Here is a 17,671-nt window from a genome sequence, read left to right as displayed (position 1 = left end):
TGTTAATGTGAATGTAATTTCATGAAATAAATAAAATTAGTTGAGTAATCCATTATTGAATGAAAATTATAATTGAGTCTAGTAATTAAGTGAAAAATATATAAAATAATATAAATAACACATAAAGTATAATTGTACAGTACATATATAATAAAAGTATTCGAATTGCGATTATGTTTTTATACAATAATATAAAATGATTCAAGTACATGAAGGATTAGCGGTAACAGACTTTCTCTTCACAAATGTCCCTTGATTATGATCACGGCGCAAGTATGGAGCATCATCATTGGCTAGCAGGATGCATGGATCAGCATTTACTTCGAAAGGTGGAATGGCAACAAAATTATTATATTCTTCTGAAAAGTCTGTCTTGTCCTCCACTCCAACGATGTTTCTCTTTCCTGATAGAACTATGTGTCGCTTAGGCTCATCCTTTTGCTTGTTGATCCCCTTCTTTGGCTTGCTGGACATGTCCTTAATGTAGAAAACCTGAGCGACATCCTGGGCTAGGACAAATGGCTCGTCTCTATACCCAAGATTGTTGAGATCAACTATTGTCATCCCATACTCATCTTTTGTTACCCCTCCTCCAGATAGCTTAACCCATTGGCAACGAAATAGAGGCACCTTGAAATTGGGACCGTAATCTAGCTCCCATATCTCTTCAATGTAGCCGTAATATGTGTCTTTTTTTCCATTATTGTCCGTGGAATCCATACGAACACCGCTGTTTTGGTTGGTACTCTTTTTATCTTGGGCTATCGTATAAAATGTGTTTCCATTTATCTCGTACCCTTGGTATGTTAAGATATTCCAAGATAGTCCCCTAGCCAATAAGAACAGTTGTTCACTTATATCCATGTTATGCATTAGATGCTTCCGCAACCAGCTGCAGAAAGTGTTCATGTGCTCACGTGTAATCCATGCCTCAGACTTTTCCGGGAAATTGGAGAGCAGAATTTTCTTGTGTTCCTCGATATATGGGTCAACCAAGGATGATTGTTGAAGAAGCGTATAATGCGCTTTCTTGAATGAGAAATCATCTGTGCAGACATAAGATTTCTTTCCTAATGTACCCTTTCCAGTTAGTCTCCCCTCATATCGCGATTCAGGGACTCCAATCGGTTTAAGGTCATCAATAAAGTCAACACAAAAGTCAATGACCTCCTCAGTTCCGTAGGCACTGGCGATGCTTCCTTCTGGACGAGCTCTATTACGAACACATTTCTTGAGTACCCCCATGAACCTTTCGAATGGGAACATGTTGTGTAGAAATACTGGTCCGAGAATATCAACCTCTTTGACAAGGTGCACTAGAAGATGTGTCATGATGTTGAAGAAAGATGGTGGAAATATCAGCTCAAAGCCAACAAGACATTGCACCACATCGTTTTGCAGCTTTATCAAATTCTCTGGGTCAATTATCTTTTGAGAAACTGCGTTGAGGAAGGCACATATCTTCACGATGGTTAACCGGACGTTATCAGGCAGAATCCCCCGCAGCACAACCGGAAGAAGTTCGGTCATAAGCACATGGCAGTCATGGGACTTGAGATTTGTAAATTTCTTCTCTGCCAAATTTAAGATTCCTTTTATATTGGATGAGTATCCAGATGGAACCTTTATACTGCTCAAGCAGTCAAACATGGTTTCTTTCTCTTCCTTGCTAAGAGTATAGCTGGCAGAACTTAAGTATTGTCGTCCATTATCTCGCTGTTGTGGATGTAAGGCATCTCGTTCTTCCATACGTTGCAATTCTTGACGTGCTTCTACTGTATCTTTTGTCTTTCCGTACACTCCCAAGAATGCTATCAGGTTGACGCAAAAATTCTTCGTGAGGTGCATCACATCAATTGCATGACGAACATCTAAGACTTCCCAATATGGTAGCTCCCAAAATATAGATTTCTTCTTCCACATGGGCGCCATTCTGTTTTCGTTCGGAACAGGTTGGCTACCAGATCCCTTTCCAAAAACAACTTCTAGATCTTTTACCATGTTGAAGATGTCTTTACCACTACGGTGCATCGGTTTTGTTCGGTGGTCCGCTTGGCCTTTGAAATGCTTGCCCTTCTGTCGTACCGCATGCCTGATGGGAAGAAACCGACGATGACCCATGTATACAACCTTCTTACAGTGAGTCAACCATATATTATCGGTATCATCTAAACAGTGTGTGCATGCTTTGTATCCCTTGTTCGAATGTCCTGACAAGTTACTAAGAGCAGGCCAGTCATTGATCGTTACGAACAGCAATGCTCGTAGGTTGAAGTTTTCCTGTTTGTATTCATCCCACATCCGTACACCTTCATCGCCCCAGAGCAATAAATGTTCTTCGACCAATGGTCTTAGGTACACATCAATGTCATTTCCGGGCTGCTTTGGACCCGGGATAAGCACTGGCATCATGATGAACTTTCGTTTCATGCAGAGCCATGGTGGAAGATTGTACAGACAAAGAGTCACAGGCCAAGTGCTATGACCACTGCTCATCTCACCAAAAGGATTCATGCCATCCGTACTCAAACCGAACCTTATGTTTCTCGCATCCAAATCAAATTTAGGGTACGTTCTATCTATTTTTCTCCACTGCGACCCATCAGCGGGGTGTCTCAACATCGAGTCTTTCTTGCGTTCCTCTTTGTGCCATCGCATCAACTTAGCATTATCTTTATTTCTAAACAGACGCTTCAAACGTGGTATTATAGGCAAATACCACATGACCTTCGCAGGAACTCTCTTCCGGGGAGGCTCCCCCTCGACATCTCCAGGATCATCTTTTCTAATCTTGTAACGCAATGCACTGCATACGGGACATGCATCCAAATTCTCGTACTCGCCTCGGTAGAGGATGCAGTCGTTGGGGCATGCATGTATCTTTTGCACTTCCAGTCCCAAAGGGCAAACAAGTTGTTTGGCTTCATACGTTGTGGCAGGCAATTCATTGTCCTTAGGAAGCATTTTTTTAACAAGTTGAGTAATTCACCAAATCCCTTGTCGGATACACCATTTGTCGCCTTCCATTGCAGCAACTCCAAGGTGGTGCCAAGTTTCTTAAATCCATTTTGACAATCTGGGTACAACAACTTATGGTGGTCCTCTAACAACTTCTGGAACTTCAACCTCTCCGTTTCACTCTCACAGTCTGCCTGCACATTGTGCAATGCTTGCCCCAGATCGTCGCTGGGATCATTTTCTGCTACATCTACTTCGGGCTCTTCCATGGGAATATCGTCATCGAATGCACCGATTCCAGCATTCCCGGGAAAGTGGTCGTCAAAATCTTCTTCTTCATTGTCTTCCATGGTAACCCCCTGTTCTCCGTACTTCGTCCAACAAACATACTTTTTCATGAAACCATTTGCGAAAATGTGGCTGTGTAGGATTCTTGAAGATGAGTAATCCTTGTTATTGTTGCAATGAACACACAGGCAGCACATAAAACCATTCTGCTTGTTTGCCTCAGCCACAGACAAAAAATAATGCAGGCCATCAATGAATTCTTTCGAACGTCGGTCAGCATTGTACATCCATTGCCGGTCCATCTGCATTTTAAATAAATCGATTTGAATTCTTTACACGTATCGAATAAATAAAATATATCAAACCTAAATTAAACTAAATGTAACATAACATGAATAATTAAAAGATATGCAATATCCATCATACATCTTGATTAATTAAAAAGGGTACTTAATCCATTACAGAACTTAACAAAGGAGTACTATACATGAAATTTAAAAATTCGGTCAACAACACATAGGTTTTCAACCGTCCTTGCGTTGGAACGCAGAATGTTCTAACGGATTTCTTGCTGGCGCAGAATAAGATGGCGGAGCTGAAACCTCCGAGTTTGGTGGTGACAAACCGTAACGCCGCAATAAATCCTCAAGATCAAACGGAGGTTCCTCGTCCCTTGCCATGCATTCTATATATTCTTTTTCCAAATAACGGAGCGCTGCCCTATGAAAAGCACTAGGTTTTTTGGACCGACGACCTACTCGAGTTGTGCCCTTCTCTCCAGAAGGACAACGATCACCCCCACCGGCGCCACTCCCTCCAGCTGCTAAAGCCATATTTTACTGAAAAATACCTTTATTTTCCACAAAATTATAAATTCTTACCATTACAAAGCAAAAATTATTTACTATTACAATTACAATGATCAGATTAATAACTCTTGCAAATAACAATGAAATTATATAAAAAAGACGAAATGTATCATTAATCCTCAAGAAATCTCTAATTAATTGAAAGAAATCTCTATAACTTCTAATTGCTTTGACACCCTTCAGTTCCAGGAGTACACTCTTTTCAATATCCAGAAACCCTCTAGAAGAAAAATAAACCTTTATTTCTGAAAATGTATATGTTAGTAACCTCAACCCTGCGGTGATGACACTGCCTTTCGGGGGGACACGGTGCGGTACAAGGATGTCACCAATCGGTTAGTCGCAGCACCAACATTTACGATTAATAGGCACAGCACTTGGCACATGCAGCATGCTCGTTGATATGCTCTCAGTACAACAACGGGCATGCTGACTGCGTCAAATGCTGTCTTCTTATCAATCGGAAGTGCTGGTGATGCGACCAACCGATTTGCGACGTCCTTATAGCGCATCGTGTATCCCTGAAAGGTAGTGCCATCACCGTTGGATGGAGATTAACGACGTATACTTGTTTCGAAATAAAGATTTTTTTAGCTTCTAGATGGTTTCAATGTGAGCCTGATTAAATACATCACTAGAGTGTCAAAATAATCCATTCATAATACAAAAAATTCTATAATATACTCATTTCATTAATTCATTCACGAATAAAAAAATCAACTATCCACAATATGGTCATATATACAAGTACATCACGTGAAGTATCTACACTCATTCTAAAAATTTCTACTATCCATATACTCATCTAAATCTAAAAGAAAATTACACCTACATATGCAATCTAGCTAGCTAAATGTCCAAGAAATGAGCTAGCTACACATTTTCTCTATTTCTAAAGTATGAAATGAGCTATACAAGCCAAGGAAGAAGAGAAAAACAAGCCCCAAACCTTTAGAGCAGATGGATGGACGGGGAATCAAAGATCTTCACAAATGTGGTGAAGAAATGAGCAAGAACTCCTCTATCCCGAGCCAAGAACAGCAAGAAAACAAGTGAGCTGAATGGCTCGGGCGGGGGGAGAGGGAAGGGGATAAGGGGCGCAAGGCCTTTTGTCCCGGTTGGAGACACCAACCGGGACAAAATGGGAGCCTTTTGTCCCGGTTGATGGTTCCAACCGGGACAAAAGGCTACGCGGGCCTTTTGTCCCGGTTGGAACCACCAACCGGGACAAAAGGCTCCCATTTTGTCCCGGTTGGTGTCTCCAACCGGGACAAAAGGCCCCCGTCCCCCCGCTGGCCCGGCTAGCCGTTGGACCCGGGACAAAAGCCACCTATTGTCCCGGGCCCAAAGGCTGCCAAGACAAATGGCCAGGAACAAAGGCCTGTTTTGTAGTAGTGGTTTGGCAGGACTTTTTTTTTTTGTTTTTCCCGTGACTCACGGACGCCTCCACTCCGCATAGAACTAGTCATGCACCAATAAGAGACCCGCGATTGGCCTATTTCCTTGTACGCAGGGATTCCTTTTGTTTTTTTCCTTTCCCAGACGCACACATCCACCAATTGGCAAGCCATGCACTGTGGGGCCCACCAGGTGGCCAATTTCTACACGAAGTCGGAGTCCCAATTCTGGCCGGTTTCCTGTAATCAACGGGAGTACTCAATCAACTTGCATACATCATAATTACCTGACACATGATTTCTCTCTCATGCACCAAACGTACATCCATGCATGCAAGCGTGCAATTTTCTCCTTGCCTGATCTTCATCGGCCCGTAATGACTCCTTACCACGCACGCCTGCAGCTGCAGCACGTTTCGCCCAAGGCCGCCGCCTGCAACTTCGCAATCACGCAACCTGAAACAAACCGTATCCATTAACATATCTAAGTCCACCATGATTTTCACCATCATCGTTGCTGCTCCAGCTTGAGTCTGCAACGACCACCCCGATCACGATCGACCAACTTTCAATCTGATCGCGAGCCGAAGCCGCCGTCTTCATCCACGACGTCTTCCAGCCGCACCGTCGAACCTCTTCCAGCCGCACCGTCGAACCTGGCCATCAAGTCTGACCTGCCCCCATCGAACAGCAGCCACCAGCCGCTATCAACCCGATCTTCACGTCTGAATGCATCTCTGTTGATTGCAGCTCATTGAACGGTTCGAGTCACCCGCCCGAAGTGTCCAACACCACCGATCGAGTCGTCGATCGCCGCCATGCTCCACCTTACGCCTTGTCCCTCCCGGACAGCTTGTGCGACCTTGCGCAGTGTGGAAAATGCTCATCGCGCCTCCTTGTAGATCTTCTCCCTGGATCTGGCTCTGGTACCACTTGTTAGAATAATTGCGCGGAAGCGATAACTCCAAGAACACAAAACCAGATCACAAGATCACACGAACGAGAACGACACCGATGCACGATGTTTTTTAACGAGGTTCGGCGATGTGCCTACATCCTCGAGGCATGGCTACGGGCGCTCCTCCCCATAAACAGCAGCTACACCGGCATCCGGGCACCACCGCGGCCACGCTGCCGCCCACACCAGCCGCCAAGTCGTCTCACGGTTACACGGTAGTGCCCTCATATTTATGGGCCCAAGGGATACAAAGTACGACCCAAACTCTGTCCCTAGTCCTACCATATTACAACTCAACTCCAGTCGTAACCGAACTGTATACATATTCGACACATATCCAACCGTCACAAGGTAACATGTCAGCATAGCACGATTCTAAGATAAACAATAATGGGCCTGACTAGAGCACAACGATGACGGCTAATCAGAAGCACTACTAGGAATTATTTGCTAGTTATTAGCCAATCGAAATCTGAGCACATCCCACGCTGGTTACCCTTTGCAAGCATAACTGAATATGCATGTCGTTGTTTGCCACTGAAAATCAAAGAGAAAAACCAAGCTGTTGCTAGGCAAAGCTGCCACTGAAAATCAAAGAATGTTACTGCACATTTTAACAATATCCATCAGGTATTTATCCGACTAGGCCGAAATCAGAGGTATGAAGATAGACAATGATTTACAACTTACCAGCCACCAACAAATGATCTAGAAAAAACTGACAGATAAATTATACATCTAGAAAAATTAACAGCCAAAATGTGATTTAGAAAGGATTCATCTAGTCAAGGAAAAAATGGTATAGCACACACACTACAAGAAAACAGACTGAAGATATGCTTTATTTATGTTGCTGTTATTCATAGGAAGATATTCAAAGAGTAGACAGAAGCATGAGTAATCTCCATGGCTTATGCATTTATGATGCCTATTCCTACAGATCAAACCAATAATCCAACACAGAGATGATCAAAGATTATCAACACAGTCGCTACCATATTTATAGTACAGAAACCCACAAGCATTTCAGAGATAGTGATATGTTTTAATAGCAAGTTCTGCTAGTTCTTATCATTGCTAGTTGCCTACAAATAGGTGGAAACATGGAATACAAATGGCAGCACACACATCCATGAAGTAATCAGTAGAGAAATAGAGCAATCAAATAACAGTAGAGAAATGAAAGCAGTAACCAGTTGGGGAAAGGGTTCGAGGTGTGGAAGGCGACGGAGAGGACCCGGACGTGGACCCTGAGGTGCAAGCGATGGCGAGGCCCCGTCCATGGACTCCAAGGCGCTAGTGTTCGGTGCTATCCAAGCCATGGCCCTCGAGTGCCTAGCCAAGGGCGGCATGGCACGCCGTCACCGCCGCCGAGGCTGTAGGGAGACGGGAGGAAGGAGGGGAGGAAGGTGGAAGGAGGGGAGGGCGCCGCGGCGACGGGGTGGGGAGGGAGGAGGAAACCTAGCGCCGCAGGACCGAATCTGGGATCCCGCCGCCACCGGATCTAGAAGAGGAGAGAAGAGGAGTGGAGAGATTCACAAGGGGGTTGCGGTCCGCACTAGTGCCGCCACTCCCCTGTAGCCTAGGCGCCGGGGGCCGGCCACAGTGTCGCAGCCGGCAGTGCCCTCTCCATCTTCCGCACGCCCCTAGCGAACAACAGCACGGCGGCGACCGTGAGAAGGCGCTCCAGCACCTCCTTGCCCCGGTCAGGCTAGGCCATCGCACTCGAGCTTGTAGCTGGTCCCGAAGTTGAACCGCGTCTCATCGAACTCCAGCACGAGGCTGCCATCTTCGAGCTCGTAGACGGCGCGCATCTGTCGGAACCCGCCGATGCAGATGAAGGGCGCGGCATCCTCTCCGACGCCATCCTCGCTGGTGACAAGGTGGACAATCGGGGAGTCAACCCCGCTGAGTCCCGCAGGATCGTTGGCGCAGGCGAGGGCGAGGGCGGGGTCGAGCGGCTCCTCGACCTCCTCGATGCGGCTGACGTTGGCTTCGACGCGCGGGTGGCGCTTGAGCGCAAGCATCGCCCGGAGAGGCGCACGGTCATCGGGGTTGTAGAGATGGCCACAGCGAGGGGTCGTGCGGCGGTGCCGCGCGGCTCTCGGACTGCCAGGCCATCGCAGATCTCGCCTCCTCCCCCTCCAGGCCGCGCCCCGCACCGAATCTGGATCCCGCGGGAGCAAGAGACGGTGGTGGGGAGCAGGAGGAGCGCTGGTGGAGAGGGGTGATGGAGGAAGGCGAAGAGGTTGAAGGGAAGGGGGAGGCAGGTAGGAGAGCGAAGGGAGGGACTCAGCTCTGCAACTCCGGTCGCTGCTGCTCCCTCTAGGCGCACGCCTCTCTCGCAGCCGCCCGCCGTGCCACCGCAGCTCCTGCCCCCGCCCGCGCGAGATCTGGCGGGCCGAGCCTGCCAAGGCCTCTGGTGCCGTGACTGAGCCCGGCCAGGGCCTCCGCGCCGGGGGGTGGGGGTGGGGGGGTCGCCGGCGGCCGCGCCGAGCACGGCCTCGCGAGATCTAGCGCGGGAGGCCCTGTAGCCGAGCTGGGGCCGCGTGTAGGTAGAGGTGGGAGGGGGAGGGGAGGTGAGGGCCGGGGAGGCAGAGGCTGGGGGCCGAGCTGGTGAGGCGGCCGGGGAGACGATGCAGCGGCGGAGAGCAAGATGGGGAGGGGAGGCGGAGGTGCATGCGCGGGCGCAGGCGAGCAGGGAGAGCGGCGGCGGTGGCAGGGAGAGGAGAGGGGAGAAGAAGAGAGGGAGAGAGGGGTAGTAGGGTTTGGATTGAAGGAGGGGGGTTTCCGCAAAACGTCATTCGGGCCGTTTTTTGTAAAAACGACAAGAACTCTCGACTTTTCTCTTCTTCACATTGAAATAAATTTTACAGAGAGGATCTATACGCAAAATAATCTAGCATCTTTACTGTTCCGGTCGGATGAGTTGGACTACTCTGTAATTTCAATAAAGCGTAAGTGTTTTTTAGCAAAACAGCCGGGGCGTGCGCTGATCGACACGCGTCCCTGCTGTACCCGCGAAGTGCGGTGGTGCGAGCACCAGGCAGCAGCTATTAACAATTTTGATATATAGACTAGTTCATAGTTTTAAGGTTGGGACCACCAAATTCTACTAATATATTTGGGCAGTGCCAATAGCATTTGGCTGACCGGCAACTAATTTGTGATGACGAAGACAAGTGGCCATCTGACATCGAGAGGTTTACCTACTATTCAATGTGAAACGCGCAGTGCATGGCTCATTTTTTACGCCTCGCCAATTTATCAATTCAATGATTTATTTGTAGTCAACGTTTTCCCCTTGCAAGCTTATACCATCTGTTGTTACGCTTAGTATATATATAGTGTCTGTTTGGTAGCCTGGGCTAACAGGCTTGGACAGGCTAGCGGTACGTAGGTTAGATACGTCTGGTTCTCTGTACTAGCTCCTAAGCCAGGATCCAGCAATGCGAGAGAGGATCCGAACCTGGCTTGCGGATCTAGGCGGTGGCGGAGCTCGGTTGCGTGCCTCTGCTTGGCCACTCGTCCCTCCGCTCGGCGGCGTGCCTCCATCTGGGTCTCACGCCGGGGAGCTCCGCGCCTCCACCGCCCGCACACTTCAGCGCCCTCTGCTAGCCACTGGCTTCAGCACCCTCCGGGCCGCGGCCGCGGCCGTGTCCCCTCACATCCGCACCGGCTTGTCCCGGCAATCCACCCTCCTGTGCGCGAGGTGAGCTTACCATGCAATCCCAATCGTCCAATCTAGTCTTATTCTCCTCATGCTCGTGTACTCAGATTTCTTACACATCATGTACTGAAAATTTTCATCGATTGTTTGATTGGTGGAGGACGTCTCATTTCTGATATGGATGGAGATGCAAAACCAGCTGATGCTCCTCAACAGGGCAATTGGTGGGTCTGCTAGTTTACGGTCGACCGTAGGGCCTCCCTATAGTGGATCTCCCGACCGTGTTTTTTTCTTTTTTAGTAATTTTTTTGTCGTTTTTTGATTTTAGAAATATTTCTAAGAGAAATTTTGGAGAGAGAAAAATTTTTGACGAGAAAAAATTAGAGACAAAAATTTAAGAGACAAAAATTGAGAAACTTTGTAAAGAAAAATTTTGCATCCAGAATAGAAAAAAATTGGTAAAAAAATTTTACATCCGAAAACAAAAAATGATTAGAATAAAAAAATTGCATCAAAATCAAAAAGAAAAAAAATGTTTGGGTAAAATTTTGGTCGGTAAAAAAATTTGTTATATAAAAAAAACTACCTCCCCCACCGACGCCGCCGGCCCGTGACACCGCATCCCCGTCGGCGGCCCACCGCGCCGCGCATCCCCATTGCACAGCGCACGGAGGTGGATCCGGCGGCGGGTGAGCGCGCGGTGGCTCAGCGGAGGCAGGATCTCACAGCGGCGGGCGACGGGGGAGCGCGCGGCGGCCCAAGGAAGGCGGATCCAGCAGCGCCGCCGGCGGGGGAGTGCGCGGCGTCCCTTGGAGACGGTCCAGCGACAGCGGTGACGCCGGCCGCGGGGGAGGCGCGGCGGCTTCAGCGAGGAATGGGAGCCGGCTCAGGGGAGGGAGGGGAGCGCGGCAGCGGGGAGGCGTGCCGGCGGCGGCAGCAACTTATGGTCGGGATCCCGATCTGTCGAGAGGAATGGGAAGGAAAGGAAGGAGAAACGGGGGAAGGGGAAGGAAACGAATCGACCATAAGTTGCTGGAGTTACGGTTAACTGTAAACTCAGTATTGGGGCAATTGGGGGTGGTGGTGGATTCCGTTGTCGTGCGTGTCAATCGAACTGCCTGCATTCCTTTCTTTTTTCAATTTTCCAATGTAGGGGAGGTGCATCTGGTGGTGGGGTAACTTTAACTTCGATTTACTCCAAGGTTATTATATCACTGTATCCAGCCAACTAAACACAACACATACATAGTCCAGGCCATACTATAAGTTATGCAACCAAGTATGACCTTATAGCATCATCTGTGAACCCAGTCTTGAGCTGACCAGACTCAGTTTGCTAGGCAGGGTAGCTCTAGCCAACAACCAAACACATCCATAACAACACTCACGGAAAATCAATCTCTCGTGGTATTTTGCAACCGCAGGAACATAGCAAGCTCTTCAGCGACGCCCAAGTTCACGGTGTGCAGGCGACCGGCGGTGTTGTTGGCGCCGGCAGCCCCTACGCCTCGTGAGCTGAAGCATCTCTCTGATATCGATCAAAATGGTCTTGTAAGGGTCCAAATCTCCATCATCCAGTTCTACCGGAGGAATGAATCCATGGGCAGCAAGGATCCCGTGCGGGTTATACGGGAGGCTCTTGCCAAAGCCCTTGTGCCCTACTACCCGTTCGCTGGACGGGTCCGAGAGTACGATGGATGGAAGCATGCCGTCGACTGCACCGGTGAGGGGGTTTTGTTCATCGAGGCCGACGCTGATGTTGGCCTTGAGCACTTTGGATGTTGGCCTTGAGCACTTTGGTTATCCCGTACTACCGCCCTTCCAGGGCCTCAAGGAGCTCATCTTTGACGTCCCCGGCTGTTCTGCCATCCTCAACACTCCCCTCCTGCTCGTCCAGGTAACTTCTGAAAAAGCTCATCTTTCTTTCAATACAATTGAACCGGTCTTTAATTAGTCGGTAAGCAAAACATATAGAATTTGTGAAATTCATAATTCTGTCGAGTAGCAGCAGCACATCAAACTTCAGTGGAAATCTGGCCATTAAATGCCTGGTGTGCAGGTGACGCGACTCGCCTGTGGAGGATTCATCCTTGGGGTCCGACTGAACCACACCATGGCTGACGGAGTTGGGCTGACGCAGTTCTTGGGTGCCGTGGCAGAGCTTGCGCGGGGTGCGCAGTCTCCGTCAGTTCTGCCGGTGTGGAAACGGGAGGTGCTGGAGGGCCGCAAGCAACAGCCGGCGCTGGTCCACGACAAGTTGGACACTGACACCAAGCCTAGCAGTATCATGCTTCCCTTTGCTAACGCGACGCACCGGCTCCACTCATTTTTCTTTGGTCCCCGAGAGATCGCTTCTATTCGAGCCCAGCTCCCGCCGCACCTTCAGAAGCGTGCCACAAAGTTGGACACCATCGCGGGCTGGATATGGAAGTTCCGCACGATGGCATTGGCCCCGGACCCCGACGAGGTGATGCAGCTGATGGTGATCGTCAACGCCCGCGGCCGCAACACCGCCGCGGCCGGCATCCCCATTGGCTACTACGGAAACGCGTTCGCAACCCCGGCCGCCGTATCGACGGCAGGGGAGCTCTGCACGAACCCCCTGAGCTATGCTGTTGAGCTGGTGAGGAAGGCGAAAAACCAGGTGGACATGGAGCACATGCTGTCAATGACCGACCTCATCGTGCTGCGCAGGGGGCGAATTCCGCCATTCACCGCGGGCACGTATATTCTGTTGGACGAAACCAAGGTCAGGTTTCATGAGCTCGACTTTGGATGGGGCAAGCCGGTGTATGCGGGGCCAGCAGAAGTTGTCTCCGCCAGATCTCCCTCTCGGGCGAGCTTCCTCTTAGCATCCAAGAACGCCAATGGGGAGGACGGTATTGCCGTGCCCATCAGCCTGCCTGGCCCTGCTATGGATAGGTTGGTGGAAGAGATGAGCAAGTACGCCCATCAGCCGATGTGATCCCCCGCTGCACCAGCCTGACGTATTCCCAATCAATTGAGATTCGCGCTCTGAAAAATTTGCCGTAGTGGTGGCAGCCTGGCAGGCTGGCTACGACCCAAAGGAAACTTCATCTCGTCGCATACTCGCATGTGGATGCATGCAGTGGTATGCTACTGTATCTGTAATTATGTATGGTTGACTCAAGAGTTCTACTTGTTTTATTTACTCCGGGTTCCCAATAAAATAAATGAATGGTTCGTCAGTTAATAAACATAGTTGGAAACTTCATCAGGGGAACGCGCATGCTGTCGGAATCCCATCTTGCGCTCATATCCTTTTACTTCTCTTGATTTGATACGCTTATACAAGATTAACAAATTCACTACTACAAATGATGAAATCAATGACGGTTCAAAAATAATTCTTGCTTGCGGTTTGACCTTTGTGACTGTACAAATGTTTTACTTCTGCCGTAGGTTCAAAATACAAGCCTTTAGAAATGATATGTTTACAGTAGGTTCTATATTCAAACCACTGGTAGAAAACGGCAATGAATTTTACTCGCGGTTTGTTTTCGTAACCTCTCATAGAAATATGATTTTACCCAATGTTTTTTCTAATGACCGCCGGTAATAATCGTCTTGGCAGTCCAGATCGACATTCACGGCCCCGCAGCCCGTCTAGGTGTTCTAGATCGATATTGGCGCCCTCGAGCTTGCTCCCACTCGACCAGAACGGCGGCGACGGGCAGAGCTCGCTCCCACTCGGACACACGGCGTGGGCATGCGCCACGGCTGCCCGATGTGGAGGTGGGCATCACTGGCAGCAGACGCCGGACCGGTAGATGCAGGCGAACGCCACCAGGGCCACCATCACGGGTACACCACCTGCAGCATGGTAGCAAGTTTCTTAATTGCTTCTATGCAGACTCAACAATCTAAGGACTTGATTTGGTTTGACCTATATGTAGATTAGTAGATATGCTTCACGGCACTTAATTTGGACCTACTAGTATTCGAGTAGCTGATTGGCAGTGTAGATAATATCATGGTACTTTTTCTTTTGCTTAGTCATGATTTTTTTTTAATTTTCCTTTAGGTGGAGGTGTGGATTCAAACTATAGTTCATTCAGTATGCTAAAATTGAGCAAATTGACTAAGAGGAATGTGGTGGGTGTCTTGATTTTGTAGATTAGCTCAATAACTAATGGCAATTAGGGCTAGGGTTGAATCTGTAGAAATTCATAGGTTCAAGGTTTCTGTACAAGATTTTTACTAGGCATACAAATTGGGTAGAGGTACAACTTCTGAGTAGATATACAAGTAGTTCATCCCTAATCTAATACAAGAAAGAGAGACAGAGAGCTCTGGTGCGCCATGGCTCCGATGGCGGCGAGGTGCGGATACAGCGGCGGAGATGGGCAGACGCGGTGGCGCTTCCTGTCGGTCTCGCGCTAACCCTAGATCGGTAGGGATGTCGGAGAGGGTTGTGGCGGCGGTGAACCTTGCGTTCTGTGCCCCGGCCTCTCTCCCGTTCTATATAGCGCGGGCGATGGGGCCCCACCAGCCATATGGGCTGGACGCCCCGATCAGGGCGTGTTCAAGGGGTCCGGCCCGACCTTTGAATCGGGCCCATGGAGATCAACTCCAACAGAATCATGCCAAATTGTGAAGATGTGTGTGTGTGTGTTGCTAGTTGGCTCTCCAAAATTTGGTTATTGTTTATGGTTTCATCTTGTATGTAGTGTATGCATCATGATCTCCAAAATTTAGTTGCATCTTTACAGATTGGAATCTAGTTTTCTCAGGAACGGTGAATTTGACTTGAAACTTGCACTACAAGAAACTATTTATTCTGTGACGGAACATTTTCGTCATAGATCGCTAAAAATTCGTCATAAAAATTTGTCTGTGACGTTTTCGGACAACGTCATGTATTGAGCGTCACAGATTAAATCAGATGACGTTTTCTGTTAAATCGTCATAGATCAGGACAATTTATGACGTTTTTGAACCGTCGTAAAACACCTTGAGCCCATGCAACGAAGTCCAGACCCAGCCCAAGCCCAACATTCGTGATGAAATTAAACGTCACAAAAGTTCGCCACATGGCAGCCAACAAGACTAGTGAGGTGGATAATGATGATGACATTGCTGTGACATATACGATGGCGTGGCTAATGACATCATTGATGACGTGGCGTGTGACATCACTAATGATGTGGCTGACAGCAGCCCATTTTAGGATTGGGCCAATCAATTGGGCTATTTTTTTGGACTCTATCAAATCAAAGCCCACTAAACAGGCCCATTAAAAATTGAGCCCATCAATTTCAATCCAATTTCTCTGGGATATAACAGCCCAATTTCTCAAGGATATAGCACAAAAATAGTCATTACAGCCCAAAGTACATACCAAATATACCAGCCCAAAATAACAGATTCAATATCAAGTTTAAATTCAACACATTCATCTTTCATCTCTGCTTCCAGAATCAAACAATAGTTCCCAAAATATAGCAGTTTTCTTGTTGAGGTTCAATAAACACAAAAAAGGTTTGGTTTCATGTTGTTCATGACAGAAACCCAAAAACAGCAAAAGTCTGAGGACTGAGCACCAAGCAGCAACCAGGTTGTGCATTCAGGTTCCTCCACACAATCCTCCACACCAGCAAGACCTGCAGCACATATAGGTAGCAGTTTGATTCCAGAAGCAAAGGCAACAAAAGTTCCAGAACAGCACCTGCAACACCAAAAAACAAGTATTTGAAACACATTAAGCCACTATCAGTGAGGCACTCCAGCAGAAAAAAAAACAGTTAACATTGCAACATCAAAAGATTGGTTCCAGCAAAATCTAACATACCATCATGCCTATCATCATGGTCGATTTTGACCCAAAGTAAGGTCTAGTTTACCCTCCAATTCAGCTTGCTTCTTGCTCAAGCCTTCCATTTGTTCACGCTAGTTGTTGACAATCAATCGAAGCTCAGCATTTTCCCTCTTCTCTGCTTCTAGTTGTGCACTCAACCTTGGTCGCTTAGTTTGCATCCCCACATTCTGAAGGAACACGCTCTTCTTGTTGTTGCGCTCAAGCACATTAGCTACAACCTGAAGCACAGACTTGGGTTGTTCACCTTCTGTTGGTTGTGCAGCCAGTTGGGTTTCCATTTCAGTCTAGCAAGCAAGTAGCAAACATGATTCAGGATCATGGGGCAGCCTAAAATATCCAAGTAACAACAGCACCATTAGAGAGCAGACTTACAATAACTGATTGTACAGCAGGTGTGTAGCCTTTTTTCTTGCTGAAGTGGCACATTTGGAACAATTCAAATGCATCGTGTTCTTTATCCTCTTCCTCGTCCTGATCTTTCTGCAAAAAATATTTATATGAAGCAAGTTACTTATTTGGTCACAACACATGATAGTAGGAAAAAAATTTAAGAAACACCATGAACATTGGACATTTATACTGTTGCAGCAAGAAGTAATATTGTATTGTTTTACAAACTCATCTTGGCAACTTATGGAACTAGAACATCATTTGCTAAAACAGGATACAACAACAAGTTCAGTTGAACAAAATGGGTATCTAGTTACGATCAGGAAATGGAAATCTATATAGAAGATGTATGGATACGAAATGAAAGGCACAGCGACATGGCTAACTTACCAAATTTTCTGCAAAAACCAGGTAGCTACGGGAGCCGGTTGTTTGATGTAACAAAACATTGCCTTGGTTATCTTTGTTCTTTTGACATGCCTCCTACGTCATATGCAGAATACATGTTAGACATGTGGCAATGTATCATGTGCAGAGGAAGAGTTTGGTTATAGGGAGACATACCATTTTTTTGGGATTCTTCCACATTTCAACAAGGGCAATCCATTCATCATTACTTGTTGATTTGACAGGAGAAGTCTTTGTAACCAAATGCAGCGGAAAAGGATCAAAAAAATCTTTCTTCAGGTTGTGTCGCTGTTGGCGAACTGCAGACTTCATCATTTCAAGGCAACCATTTTTAACCACAGCATCATTTGTGTCAATGTTGAACTTTGCCTATTCAGATGGAAGAACATATATAAGAAATATAACATGTAATAAATGAATATCTTTCAAGGCATATATGACTAGATCCTATAGGAAAAAAATATGGAAGGAGCAAATCTAATCTGTAGCGGTAGAATGGCCAAAAAAAATCTGCTATCCAGAATCTGTTTATGCTAAGAATAATGCATATTTTCATACCAAGAAGCAGGGTAGTATGCAGGCATGGTTCAAAACAGTTAGAACTAAGATGTATAAACAGAGGATTGCTTGTAAATTATGAAACTATAAAAAGAACTACCAGGGTTACACATAGTACACTTCACAAAATAATAGTTGCTATTGCATCTAAATAGGAGTAAGGCCTTGGAGAATGTACGTACACGAAGTATTCTCAAAAAAGTTTCAATCACCGCAGGGCGATGCTTGTACAACTTCCAATGCGTGAGCATAGGCACATGGTTCCTGACCGCAATGTTGATTTCTGTTGCATACTTTGCAGCAATAAAAGGTACCACAGGCCTGATTTGCCCTTCA

General features: G+C 47.2%; 1 protein-coding gene, 1 long non-coding RNA gene and 1 pseudogene across 2 annotated transcripts; 1 reads left to right on the top strand and 2 right to left on the bottom strand.

Moving 5' to 3' along the window:
- Positions 1-5,591: 5,591 nt before the first annotated feature.
- On the bottom strand, positions 5,592-6,141 carry LOC120685933. The gene is made up of 2 exons (XR_005679887.1): positions 5,836-6,141; positions 5,592-5,752 (listed from the first exon to the last, which is right to left on the bottom strand). It is a non-coding gene; the product is annotated as an uncharacterized LOC120685933 (long non-coding RNA).
- Positions 6,142-8,082: 1,941 nt separating this feature from the next.
- LOC120686388 (triphosphate tunnel metalloenzyme 3-like) lies at positions 8,083-8,914 on the bottom strand. The gene has a single exon (XM_039968587.1). It carries the CDS (start codon positions 8,495-8,497, stop codon positions 8,177-8,179), a length of 321 nt encoding a protein of 106 aa, XP_039824521.1. The 5' UTR covers positions 8,498-8,914; the 3' UTR covers positions 8,083-8,176.
- A 1,005-nt stretch (positions 8,915-9,919) lies between these two features.
- LOC120684884 lies at positions 9,920-13,128 on the top strand (annotated as a pseudogene).
- Positions 13,129-17,671: the final 4,543 nt, after the last annotated feature.

This window comes from Panicum virgatum, chromosome 8N (genome assembly GCF_016808335.1).
Source record: "Panicum virgatum strain AP13 chromosome 8N, P.virgatum_v5, whole genome shotgun sequence".
In the NCBI taxonomy this organism is placed as follows: domain Eukaryota; kingdom Viridiplantae; phylum Streptophyta; class Magnoliopsida; order Poales; family Poaceae; genus Panicum; species Panicum virgatum.
This window is presented reverse-complemented; position numbering and strand designations above follow the sequence as displayed.

Excerpts from the sequence above, each read along its gene's own strand:
- LOC120686388 (XM_039968587.1), bottom strand. The coding sequence starts at position 8,497 with ATGCTTGCGCTCAAGCGCCACCCGCGCGTCGAAGCCAACGTCAGCCGC.